Below are 13,172 nucleotides of genomic sequence, written 5' to 3'. Positions count from 1 at the left end.
CGACCAAGGTCCAGCCTTTGAGGCAGAAGTCTTCCAGGAGTTCTGTAACATGTACGGTTGCAAGAAAATCAGGACGACGCCATACCATCCACAGACAAATGGCATGTGTGAGAAGATGAACCAGGTGGTCATTGACTTATTGAAGACCTTACCTCTGGAAGAACGAAACCAGTGGCCAGAGAAGTTGCCAGATCGCGTAGATCTATATAATCATATACCGGTAAATGCCACCAATTGCACTCCGGCCTACCTGATGAGGGCAAGACCTGGCAAGTTATCCATTGATTTAGACATGGGAGTCTTAACACCTGAGACGATATCACCAGATGCAGACTGGGATACAGAGCGGCAGCAACAATACCGCAAAGTGCAAGAATGTGTGGAGAAAAGTTTATCCCAAGCAAGACAGAGGCAGGAAAGGAATTACAATAAACACGCCCCTGCAGTTCCCTTGACACCAGGAGAACAAGTACTCAAAAGAAACAGACGAGTTCACAAACTAGATGATCAGTGGGAGGCAGTGCCATACACCATTATACCTTCAGACTTTAATAACACCAAGGTGTGCCTCATCAGTAAGGATGGAGGAGAAACCTTAGAGGTAGTCTCAAGAGATCATCTAAAGGTGTGCTCTGATCAATTGAAAGACAAAGAGGAAGTCCAAGACACTCCACGGCCCACAGTAGAGGTGGAAGAGAAGATCCATACTATCCTTGGAGAATTTCCTCGGACGTGGACACAAGTGAATCAGGCTATCGTAGTACCAGTCCTAACCTTTCACCAGCCTACTGCATCGGATGAAGCAGAGACTCTTAATGAAATGGCTCCAGTAACAGATGCCACATCTGCAGTGGAATGCGGAAATCTTTCCCCTGCTAGCAGCGAATCTGTCAATCTCATGGCCAGTCTAGGAGTCAAGAGAAGGCAGTCCAGAATACCTATATTACACAAGTCTACTTATAGAGTAGTGACTAGTGCACCAACAGTAGACATCAGAGAACAAGTCAGGTCATCAGAGATACCTACACTGCGTAGATCCGCTCGTAGTACCAGAGGTCAGATCCCTGTCCGTTATAGAGAGTATATAATGTAAATTAATTAATAAGAATGTATAGTTGTAACCGTTAAGCATGAGAGCCTACAGAGACTTACTGTATGAACTTTTAAAGTATTCGTAATAAGCTGTTAAAGGACAATTGGGCCACAGGACTATGTGTGGTCAGAACTTAATTTGTAAATAGTTACCCCAACTTGGCCTTGAAAATAAGCCGCCGGTGTGGCCGAAAAACCAGGCCCATCTACAGAGTGCCCTGTAGCCACGCCCAGGGATGACACACAAAGTGGGCTAAGGCGGTTCCCACCAACCAAACCCCAGGTACAAGGACAAAGACAATTCCTGGACGGCAGCGTAAGGACTGGTCACTGCAGTAACTGCGTTGTTCCTTTTTCTTTTCTGGTTTTGATAATTTTTACATTTTTAAGACTTTGTAGATTTTCATTCATTGTTGTTAACAATTCTTGTTATGTTTCCTCAGTCTGGGAGTACTGAACTTCACTGGGGGGAATCTGACACCCCAGAGTCCGATTGTCACAGTGACATTGCCTCCCTCTAAGGGTTGAAGTCATGCCTGGAGATAGGGGGGGCCCCATGCCAGGTAACAGATTACATGACAATTCTTGCTGCAGGTCAGAAAGGGGAGCTGCCTCATAAATTCTGGCCAGCAGAGGGGGTTAGTGAGTCAGCAAGCAGTCAGCTGTGAGAGAAAACGGGGGAGTTGTCATGGAAACAAGAGCAGCTGAGCTGGTGACAAGACAGTTAATCCTGAGGTAAAGGATCTTTCTGGAAGATCCAGTCAGTTGGAGACAGGGAGCTGATCTGTGAAGAGGGAAAAGGACACAAGCAGAGACAGAAAGGCTCTGGGGAAGCTAAAAACTGAGTATAGCAGACCCCAGAGTGAAGCGCTAATAGAGAGAAAGGAACACCAGAGTCCTGGGTGGGCAGGAGCTGTATGTCCTGACCGCCGAATCTGGAAGTACAGGGGACTGCAAGTTCCTGAGCGATATTGAACACCTGAGGGCATGGCAGCGGATCAAGAGCCCGGGGCTGATGGTGAAAAGGACAGTACCCGTGGAATAGGCTCACGCTGACAGCCATACAGGTTAGAGAAACCATCACGCACTAGAGGGTCGCAGCTTAGTTACAAACAGCAGAGACCCGCACACAAAGCGGAGAAGGAAGGTCGCAAACCCCGACCTGGCAGGGTGGATCCCCTGAATGCCTCCAGGCGAGCCAGACTCAATCCATCACCTGTATGTGGTACTCCGGATTGCAACAACTTGCCAGTAAAAGGTAAAGAAACTGCACCTCTCTGTGTCCTTCTCTTATTTCTCTGCACCCCAACATTCACCGCCATCTGAACCATTAATCAAATATCTTTGCCCTGGGGCCCCCCACTCTACCCGTGGGGAGCCGAACCATTCTTTGCCCCAGAGGACCAAAACCGCAGCGTCGGCCACTCATTGCCGAACACCACGGGTGGCGTCACACTTAAACATCACACAACTTTCCTCTATTTTATTACTGGACGCCCAGGGCCACGGATCGGGTCACTGCCACCGTGGTATCCCCCATTGAAGTCAATGGGCCCTGGACCGAGTAACCTAAGGTCCTGCGGGGCGCTCCATATACAAGGAAGGGGCCCAGGGTGTGGGAAATATACAGAGGCATGTAAACGTTTTGGCACCCATGGTTAAAATGAATGTTATTGTAAACAGTTAAGGAAGCTGAAGATGAAATGATCTCTAAAAGAGCTAAAATTAAAGATTTCTTTTGTATTTTAGGCAAAAAAAATATTTTTTTTCATCTTTTACATTTTAAAAATTACAAGAAGGAAAATGGGCTCATGCAAAAGTTTGGACATCCTGCATGTTTAGTACCTAGTAGCACCTCCTTTTGATAGTATCAGAGCTTGTAAACGCATTTTGTAGCCAGCCAAGAGTCTTTCAATTCTTGTTTGACAGATTTTTCATCCATTCTTCCTTGGCAAATTCTTCCAGTTCTGTGAGATTGATGGGTCATCTTACATGCACTGCTATTTTGAGGTCTAGCCACAGATTTTAAATGATATTCAGATCAGGAGACTGTGTGTCATGGTTAGGACATGGTTAGTGTCCTGTTCTCACAGGGTTAACTTTTGCCGGCCTCTCTTTGGATCTTGGAGGGGTATTTATACTCACTCCAAACAAGAATTCTCTGTCAGTTATACTGTTGTTCTGGTGTGTCTGACCCCTGGTGCGCGTGTACTCTGCATTGCTTGCTTGCTTCCCGTGTATGACCCGGCTTGTTTCTGTATGTGTCTATGCCCCTTGGTAACATTGTCCTGTAGTTACCTTTCTAGGAGTTTCCCTGCAGCTCCTAGCTCTGCGGAGCTTAGGCCACGCCCCCAGCAGTCACGTGCTTCAGGTTCTGGAGCATGCATTGTCACCACTGCTGCCCACTCCGCAGGTATCTTTGTGCACAATCTTTGCACGCAGGACACGCGCACTGGCTCAGTGAGCAAGTGCAGTGCGGTGTTCCTGACACTGTGAGGGTCATTGGAAAACCATCGGCTTGTGCTTTTTTAGGTAGTCTATTGTGGATTTTGATGTGTGTTTAGGATCATTATCCATTTGTAGAAGTGATTCTCTTTTCAATTTCAGGTTTTTTACAGATGGTGTTATGTTAGGTTTTGTTGAAATTTCATTGAATCCATTCTTCCCTCTACCTGTGAAATGTTCCCTGTGCCATTGGCTGCAACACAACGCCAAAGTATGATTGCTCCACCCCCATGATTAACAGTTGGTGAGATGTTCTTTTCCTGAAATTCTGTGCCCTTTATTCTTCACACATATTTTTGACCATTGTGGCCAAAGCATTCTATTTTAACTTCATCAGTCCACAGGAACTGTTTCCACAAAGCATCAGGCTTGCTTAGATGTCATTTTGCATACTCCTGACGTTGAATTTTATGGTGCGGATGCAGGAGAGGTTTTCTTCTGATGACTCTTCCATGAAGGCCATATTTGTGCTGGTGTCTGTGAACAATAGAACAATGTACTACAACTCCAAAGTCTGCTAAATCTTTTTTAAGTAATTTTGTAGTCTAAGTGGGGGGTTGTGATTTGCCTCTCTAGCAATCCTACGAACGTCTCCACCTCTCACTGAAATCTTGCTTGGTCTTCCAGATATTATCTTGACGTCCACAGTTCCTGTTAACTGCCATTTCTTAATTACATTTTGAACTGAGGAAAGGGCAACTGGAAAACGCATTGCTATCTTCTTATAGCCTTCACCTGCTTTTTGGGCCTCCACTATTTTCATTTTCAGAATGCTTAGAAGAACCCATGCCTGCTTTTTTTTGGCACAAGGTTAGAGGAGGCTGGGTTTTTATAAACCTGGGAAATTTGCATCACCTGGCCTTTCCTAACAATGATAGTAAACAAGCCATAATCTTAACCGGCTAATTAATGTCTGAAACCTTGGTCAAAGTTATCTGAGCATACAAATCTCCAAGGTGCACAGACTTTTGAATAGGCCCATTTCCCTTCTTGAAGTTTTTAAAATGAAAAAAAAAAAGACAAATATATATTTTTTGGCCTAAAATACAATGGAAATGTGTCATCTTTAACTTCAGGCTTTTTAGAGATCATTTCATCTTCATCTTCTTTAACTGTTCAAATTAACTCTGCCCAAACTTTTACATGCCACTGTATACTAGAAAGGGGCCCTGGATGGGGGACATATATACCAGGATGGGGCTAGGATGAGGGCCATATATAACAGGGTGGGGGACATATATACCAGAATGGGCAACATGTATGTTCTTATAGGACAGTGGCGGCAAACCTAGGGCACGCGTAGCAGAGAGGGGCGCACAGAGCACGCTCGGTGGGCATGTGCGCCATCTCCTTAGAACTAGAAGATGGCGGGGGAGGGGAGCAGCGGAGCAGCGGATCACAGGAGGCAGGAGCCGGCGACTGCAGCTAACTCCTGTGCTCGCTGCTGAAGAGAAATGAATATTCACTGCACTGGCAATGAATATTCATTTCTCTTATAGTGCGCACAGTTTCAGCCGCAGTCGCCGGCTTCCAGAAGCCAGCGGGCTAGCATGGGTGCCCACTCATTAAGGCTAGTTTCACACTTGCTTTTTTTTGCAGCGCGTTTTTCCCGCAAAAAAACGCATTGAAAAAACGCATACAAAAGCATACAACTGCTGCGTTTTTTTCAAGCATTTTTATGAGCATGCATGAAAAAAACGCAGCGTTTTTATGCGTTTGTATGCGTTTTTAGTGCGTTTTTACCGCGTTTGCGTTTTTTTCCAACATAAGGGTGGCCCCTCACACTAACCCAAACCATGACTTTACTAACCCTAACCCTGACCCTAACCCTAACCCTGACCCTAACCCTAACCCTGACCCTAACCCTTAACCAAATCATACTTAACCCTAACCCAAACCCTAAACCCTAACTAACCCTAACCCTAACCCTAACCCTGACCCTAACCCTAACCCTAACCCTGACCCTAACCCTAACCCTAACCCTGACCCTGACCCTAACCCTAACCCTAACCCTGACCCTAACCCTTAACAAAACCATACTTAACCCTAACCCTGACCCTAACCCTAACCCTGACCCTAACCCTAACCCTAACCCTGACCCTAACCCTAACCCTGACCCTAACCCTAACCCTGACCCTAACCCTAACCCTAACCCTAACCCTGACCCTAACCCTTAACCAAACCATACTTAACCCTAATCCTGACCCTAACCCTGACCCTAACCCTTAACAAAACCATACTTAACCCTAACCCTGACCCTAACCCTAACCCTGACCCTAACCCTAACCCTAACCCTGACCCTAACCCTAACCCTAACCCTAACCCTGACCCTAACCCTTAACCAAACCATACTTAACCCTAATCCTGACCCTAACCCTGACCCTAACCCTTAACCAAACCATACTTAACCCTAACCCTGACCCAAACCCCAACCCTAACCCTGACCCTGACCCTAACCCTAACCCTAAACCCCCTTAACTAACCCTAACTCTAACCTAAACCTAAAAAAAACGCATATGCAAAAAAACGCATACATGAGCATGCCAGTGCGCACATATGCGCATCCATAGGCTATAATGGCCATTTTTAGCGCAAAACGTGCGCATATGTGCGCATGCGCTTTTTTGCAGGGCCAAAAAATGCAACATGCTGCGTCTGGAAAATCCAAACGCACACCCCAAAAAAACGCAGCGCATGAAAATCGCATACATGCGCTTACAAGCGCGCAGGTATGCGCACCCATGTTAAATATAGGGGAAAAAACGCATGCGCACATATGCGTTTTTTTCCAGCGCTAAAAAACACAAATGTGAAACCAGCCTAAGGTAATGAATATTCACCTTTCTCCACTCATATAGGTGTGGAGAGAGGTGTATATTCATTAACTTAATGAGCAGGAACACTTGATCGCTAAGCCGCAGATGCTGCTGGACAGGAACAAGATTCAGCGAGGGAAGGTAAGTAGGATGTTTTTTTAATGCTTTTCTCATGGGGGCTATACATACAAGGATGGGGATAAAGAGCCATACATACCAGGACAGGGATGAGGAGCCATGCAGACAGGGATGTGGATAAGAAGCTATGCATACAAAGATAGTGATGAGGAACCATGCATGCAAGGATAGGGATAAGGAACCATGCAGACAAGGATGGGGATAAGGAGCCATGCATACCAGGACAGGGATGAGGAGCCATGCAGACAGGGATGTGGATAAGAAGCTATGCATACAAAGATAGTGATGAGGAACCATGCATGCAAGGATAGGGATAAGGAACCATGCAGACAAGGATGGGGATAAGGAGCCATGCATACCAGGACAGGGATGAGGAGCCATGAAGACAGGGATGGGGATAAGGAGCAATGTAGACAGGGATGGGGATAAGGGGCCATGCATACCAGGGAAGAGGAACAATGCATGCAAGAATAGGGAGAAGGAGCCGTGCAGACAAGGATGGTAATAAGGAGCCATCCATACAAGGATAGGGATGAGGAACTATGCATGCAAGGATAGGGATAAGGAGCCATGCAGACAAGGGTGGGGATAAGGAGCCATGCAGACAAGGATGGAGATAAGGAGCCATGCAGACAAGGATGGGGATAAGGAGCCATGCATACAAGGATAGGGATGAGGAGCCATGCATACAAGGATGGGGATATGGAGCCAGCATACCAGGATAGGGATGAGGAGCCATGCATACCAGGATAGGGGTGAGGAGCCATGTAGACAGCCTGTTGCAATTTGATGCGCTTGGCACACCGTCAAAAGGACGCATGCGCTGCCAAACGCATACCTGTGCACGGCCTGCGTCCCCAGTGCTAAAGATAGGGGACGCAGGTCGCATGCAGCGTCATGCGCCCCTAGGCGGAGCTACTGGAGGAGGCGCGGCAGGGGGCGGGGCTTAGCGGCGGCCATGCGCAGGCCGACGCTGTGGCCTGAAACGCTAATGTGAAACCACCCTTACTTTTGATTAAAAATCCTCTCCAATCTCAAGAACAGACCTTCGCTACAATTGGTGGTTAGTAACTTAGACTTGGAGTGCAGTGCTTACAAGCTCTTTGATATTGTCTCTGTACGCGCTAATGTACGAGTTGTTTTTCTAATATAAAACCTCAGTATTCAGGGCACTTTGCGAAAAATAAGTGGGTTTTGTATTGCAGCTAGGGCACTCAGTGTCTAAAAGGTTCACCATCACTGTTATAGGATTTGGAATGCTACAAGGGCTCTTATATCTGACCGACATGCATGGGGGGCCTCATGTCCAAATTTTGCACTGGGGCCCATCGGACTCTAGTTTTTCTACTGCCTCTTTGTCTCAGATTCGGTGGGCATTATTATAGTCGGGCACCCAAGATTAGAAACATTGCTTAGCCTAATAATACGCCATAGAATTATATCATAGGAATACCCCATTAAGAAATTGCTAGTGCTACTTTGATGCTTGGAGAAAATACTCTATAAAGAGACGTTCACATTTCTGTTTTTTTATATATATATATATACACACTGTATACTAGCGCTAGTTGTGTCATTATATGTGGATGTTAATAACCGTGTTACTGTAAATCTCTAGCTGTAGATCGGAATGTGGAGTATCTCGCACATTTGTGCCCACACAGCAGGCACACTGAATAGCTCAGTAAACCTGATCTTGTTCATTTTACATCATGTTCTGTAAAGCACCTTGTTTTCCTGAAACAAGCACCTTGTTTTCCGTATTGTCCTCTGCATGATATGCAAGATAAGATACGGGCGGACACTGGTCACTCACTGGAACAGGTTCACACCATGAATGATTGAAGGGAACCATAGGGTTGTTCTGCAGGTAAATAGTGTTTAAATCCTGTGTAACCGACATATTGGAACAGCGGCTGTAGGAAGAAAATGAAGTTTTATCCTCTCTGCAGCTGCTTGCTTCCAGTCATTGAGGCAGTGCAGGCAGTCATTACACTCTCCGCTCACTGCACAGTAAATGCACTGTAATCACTCTCTGATATTTTGATTGACAGTCTGTTGCCTAATAAGTGTGTGCAGAGCAGGCTAAACAGGGTTTAAACACTATTTACCTGTGGATTAACCTTATATCTGTAGGTAAACAGTGTTTCTGGATGCAACAGAATGCCTTTAAAGAATGCAATGTTAACCTGTTCTGTGAGCTCCCCACTCTACAGGCCCCATAGAAGTCATAGATCATTTATATATGCCATATTTTATTGAATGATACACTTGTAAGTCCTAGGTGAAAGTGCAGCCCTGGTGTGTTAGGTGAGATCTCCAATCTCTCCTGACATCTCTGTTTTAGTAAATACTTGTATTTGTCATAAAATATCAAGCCCAGGTTTTCTTCGAGCACAGAATGTTGACTTTCCCCTATTATTCCTCCCGGAAATATAAACTTAAATTGACATCATGGCATTATTATTCTCATTATCAAAAAGGCTGGTCCCTGCACAGTGTAACACTATCAGATCTGATTGGGCAATGCTAGCTTGTGTTGGAACACACCCTATTGGCAATGGTACACTAAATTGTCAGAACACTAAACTTTAGGATCTTCCAGTTATGTCATTTCATAGGAAATATAAGCATTTATTAACAAAAATATATATTTTAACAGAGATGCCAGAGTTTCTTTAAATGGAGTTAATAATAGTGGCATTGAGACAGCATCAAGCTTACTACCACACTTAAAAAAAGTAAAAGAAGGCGACTTCAGTAGCACCATCTTTACCCATAGTATAGGTCTGGGTCTTTGCACACAATGGTGTAATTGATCATTGTTGGATGCTGAAGCCACCTTTTTACATTTTTAAAGGAGTTGTCTGCTATTTTTCTATCAAATGACTTATCCTTAGCATAGGTCATAAATATAAGAACCATAGGGACTAGAGAGGGGCGAACCCGAACAGTAAAGTTTGGCGTCCGTACGGAACACCTACTGTTCAGGCACGGAATTCACCAGGAAGTCCGTGTCACTGTTCGGGTTCGGCCCCCGAACACCGGGTGTTTGTCCCGCTGTCATGTGCATTGCAGCACGGCAAACACCGCTTCTGGTCGGCAGTGAAATCATCCCATATTGAATATATATATATATATATATATATATATATATATATATATATAGAATAATATATATAGAGGATAATGAGTAACCAGCAATGACGTCATCGAGGTTTCGTCCGGTCACTGAGGCTCCGTTCCCAGCCAGGCTGAGCTGCGGTAACCTCGGGGAGATCCCCGCTAGCAGCGTGAGAGTTTTTCTCGGCGCTCCTGCTCTCACTGTAATTAGCGGCAGCAGGTGTCGGATGATGGGGGCTGTAGTCCCATCAGCTGATACCAGTGACCGGAGGTAAACTTTATATCTCCGATCACAGCTGAGCGCACCCGCTGTCTTTTGACAGCATTGGAACCGTGGATCTCTGACCGGCGGGGATGATTTCACTACAGATCAGTAGCGGTGTTTGCCGCGCTGTCATGCACATGACAGCGTGGCAAACACTAGATGTTCGGGCCCCCCATTCAAGTGAATGGGGTTCGGGTTTGGGTCTGGGTACTGCTCCGGTACCCGAAACTGAACTTTTTGTAACTGTCGGCTGAACCCGCCGGACATCCAGGGGTCCGCCCATCTCTAATAGAGACCAATATCCAGCGCCCACTTCTATTTTATTTCTTTCACCTTCAGCATGTAAACAAGGTACAGGTCAGAATACCGCAGCTCAGCACAGTGTTTAGAGTTTAGTGGCAGCTCCTGGCACTGCAGATCAACTCCTATTCTCTTCAATAAGAGCTGACCTGCAGTACCTGGCATTGGCCACTAGACAGCGTGACATAACTATGGTGCTTTGCTCCTTACAAAACTTACATCGGGCTGCTGGCAGAGGAGCTAAGAGTTGTTCAGTGGGGTACTAGTTATTAGACCCACATAAATCTTATATTTGTGACCTTAGGATAAAAGAAAAGGACAACCCCTTTAAGAAGAATATGCGCTGGCTCTCTCAGAGGCCTCATTCATATTTTCTAGTACAGACCCATCTATATATACCGTCATTACCTCCCATATTGAAGTGTACACTAGCCATGTGATACCTCACAGCCAATCAGATGAGTGTGTAAGTGCTACCTAATATATACAGCTCATCTGTGACAAAACCCCTCAATGGGAGTTGGAGAGTGGGTGCAGTTGTGCCTACTTGCACCCTTTAAATGAAGCATTTAATAGGTTCCCCAGTTAAAAAGATTACATTTCTTACAGATAATGAAGTAGGTTTACCTGCAGTCCTATGTAAAATAGCAGATAAGACATTATATTAATATTATAGGCCGAGTGAGAAATTCCACATTGCTATGTGTGACAATCTCAGCTCTGCTACATTAGGATACCACTAAGCTCTGTGAACTCAGAGCCGCCTTGTTTGCTCAACTACAATATGGCTACTTTCTGGAAAGGTTTCTGACGTGCAGCAAGCAGCGAGCCCCTTCCCCATGTGCTCATGTCATTTCTTACCTTGCTCTCAATGAGCAGCTCACAAACCCTCTTCTCATTCGAGACTCTCTTTTTCCCATTCCTTTTCTTAAAACAACAGAATAATTGTTCCAGAACATTCCTCCAACAAAGTCGCTTTTTCCTCTGCCACCCAACTGGGTGAGAAGTTCTCCTCTCCTCGCCCAAAATCATAGGGCACTCTGCACCACTCTGAGTCTGGAAACTAAATAAATGCAAAAAAGATTAGGCTTGTGTTGTGTGTTCGCTTTCCATATCTTTTGTGACGACGGGACGCAATAAGCTGCTGTGTCAGTAGTCCTAGAGGTTCCACACACTGTATCCAAGCATCACCCAGATGTGGAGGCCGTCCAGGTGCTGTACCCAGAAATCTGACAGCGTCCTATCTCCGTCCCTCCAGCCGGTATACGCCTGGGACTCTGCAGTGACGACGACTCTCAGTTGTTGACACAAATCACACACATAGTGATAGCAGACAGAGTCCAGACAGTCCAAAATATTCTGCTCTCCACGTGGAGTCGTCCGTCACAGTATTTTGGCCTTAGCCTCCACAGCAGATTTAGAATTAGATTGCAAGCTCTTGGAATCACGGCTGTGCTCTTCTAATGATCCCAGCTTTAACTCTGTAAAGATCTGCAGAGTTTTTTTTTTTTGCAGTTATAGTACAAAGTTCTCTCGGCGTTATCTTCAGACATTATGGATCAGCGTCTTATCTATAGTATTGTTAGAGGGAGAGCACTTTGCTTGCCAATTGCCTGCGCAGTGCCATCCACCTTGGCAGCACCCTCGGTAACAATACCAACCTAACAGCTGGCTCTGCTAACTTTCCTAGTGATCCTCAATAGACAATATGAGTAGGGCGGTATGGTATGCATTGGCAGTATGACTGGCGCGACATGTGGCCTGGGTGTTGGGTGCCAGTGACGGAACCAGCACACAAGTCTACTTTAGCCCAATTAATAGATATTGAATCTTTTCCTCCAGCCATAAAAAACCTTGCAACACTTCACTACAGTAGACTGGTCATAACTTGAAGCTCATGGACCTCAAAAGGGAAGCTATTATTACAAAACGACCTACTGCTTAAATTGGATTTTTGTGTTACATGTATTAATTTGGCTTTACAATCTTTATTAAAAAAAAAATAAAAAAAATGAGTAATCTTGCAATCTTAGACTCTAACTTCCTGTCTTTTCAGGGAGAGTTTTCAGCAGTTTCCTTGTCATTACAGGCAGGACTACAATGACAGGTAGCACTTGTATACACAGCTAAAAGAAAAAAACAGGATCCTCCACTTACAATAAGTGATGCCACAGCTGACCATGCTCCCCCTTCCTCATAGTTACCTTTGCACAGACTCATTACATATTTCAAAAGAAAATACTGGGTCAGAATCTAACCATTGTGACTATGTATGTACACGTGTTGTTTCCAGAAACAAAAGAAAGTATGAGTCTTAAAATGCCCCAGGGACCACTGTGAAAATTTCAAGTTTTATCATTTTTTATTTTAAACACAGATTGTGCTTTCTACGAAAAAAAAATGTCACTTTTTTTATTCAGCAATAGGTCACTTTGTGATGATAGCTTATATTTAAGACAAAATCTGGAACAGTTGCCTTCATACACCTGGCATCCTTAGCAGAGCACACTTCATCCATCGCCTCCATTGTTACTCCACTGTGCAGAAGCACTGTGCACTTGAACTCTTGGAAATTCAGTTGTGCAGTAATGATTCCACATGATCTATATTGTCTAATTGGGATATTTACTCTTAAAAGGAAGAATGGTCAGCATCATGAACTTAAGTTGATAGTATTGAGCAGGAGCATTGCTAGGGTCCTAAAATATCCAGGGCTCTGGCTCAGTGTATTACATTGAGTTTTTGGAGCCACACACTTTACAACATATTAACAGTCAACTGTTATTTCAGCCCAGGATGCTTTGACTACATCCCACAATTTTTTGACATTTGTTGGCTTTGTGTCAGAATTTTTGATGTCACCCCACAAGTGTTCTATCGGATTAAGGTCTGAGGATTGGGCTGGCCTCTCCATAACCTCAATTTTGCTAGAC

General features: G+C 44.9%; 1 protein-coding gene across 2 annotated transcripts in view; it reads right to left on the bottom strand.

Annotated features, from left to right (window-relative positions):
* The window catches only part of GRB7 (growth factor receptor bound protein 7), a 192,553-nt gene extending 180,863 nt beyond the window's left edge, over window positions 1-11,690 (bottom strand). The window contains exon 1 of one of the 2 annotated variants that reach the window (XM_073572584.1): window positions 11,101-11,690. In XM_073572584.1, coding sequence (XP_073428685.1) covers window positions 11,101-11,271 — 171 coding nt within the window. In that variant the 5' untranslated portion in view covers window positions 11,272-11,690. The remainder of the gene's footprint in view (window positions 1-11,100) is intronic. The other variant, XM_073572590.1, reaches the window with a different exon arrangement.
* Window positions 11,691-13,172: the final 1,482 nt, after the last annotated feature.

Source organism: Dendrobates tinctorius, unplaced genomic scaffold, assembly GCF_039654945.1.
Source record: "Dendrobates tinctorius isolate UK_male_01 unplaced genomic scaffold, ASM3965494v1 ptg000032l, whole genome shotgun sequence".
NCBI classification, from domain to species: Eukaryota; Metazoa; Chordata; class Amphibia; order Anura; family Dendrobatidae; genus Dendrobates; species Dendrobates tinctorius.
This window is presented reverse-complemented; position numbering and strand designations above follow the sequence as displayed.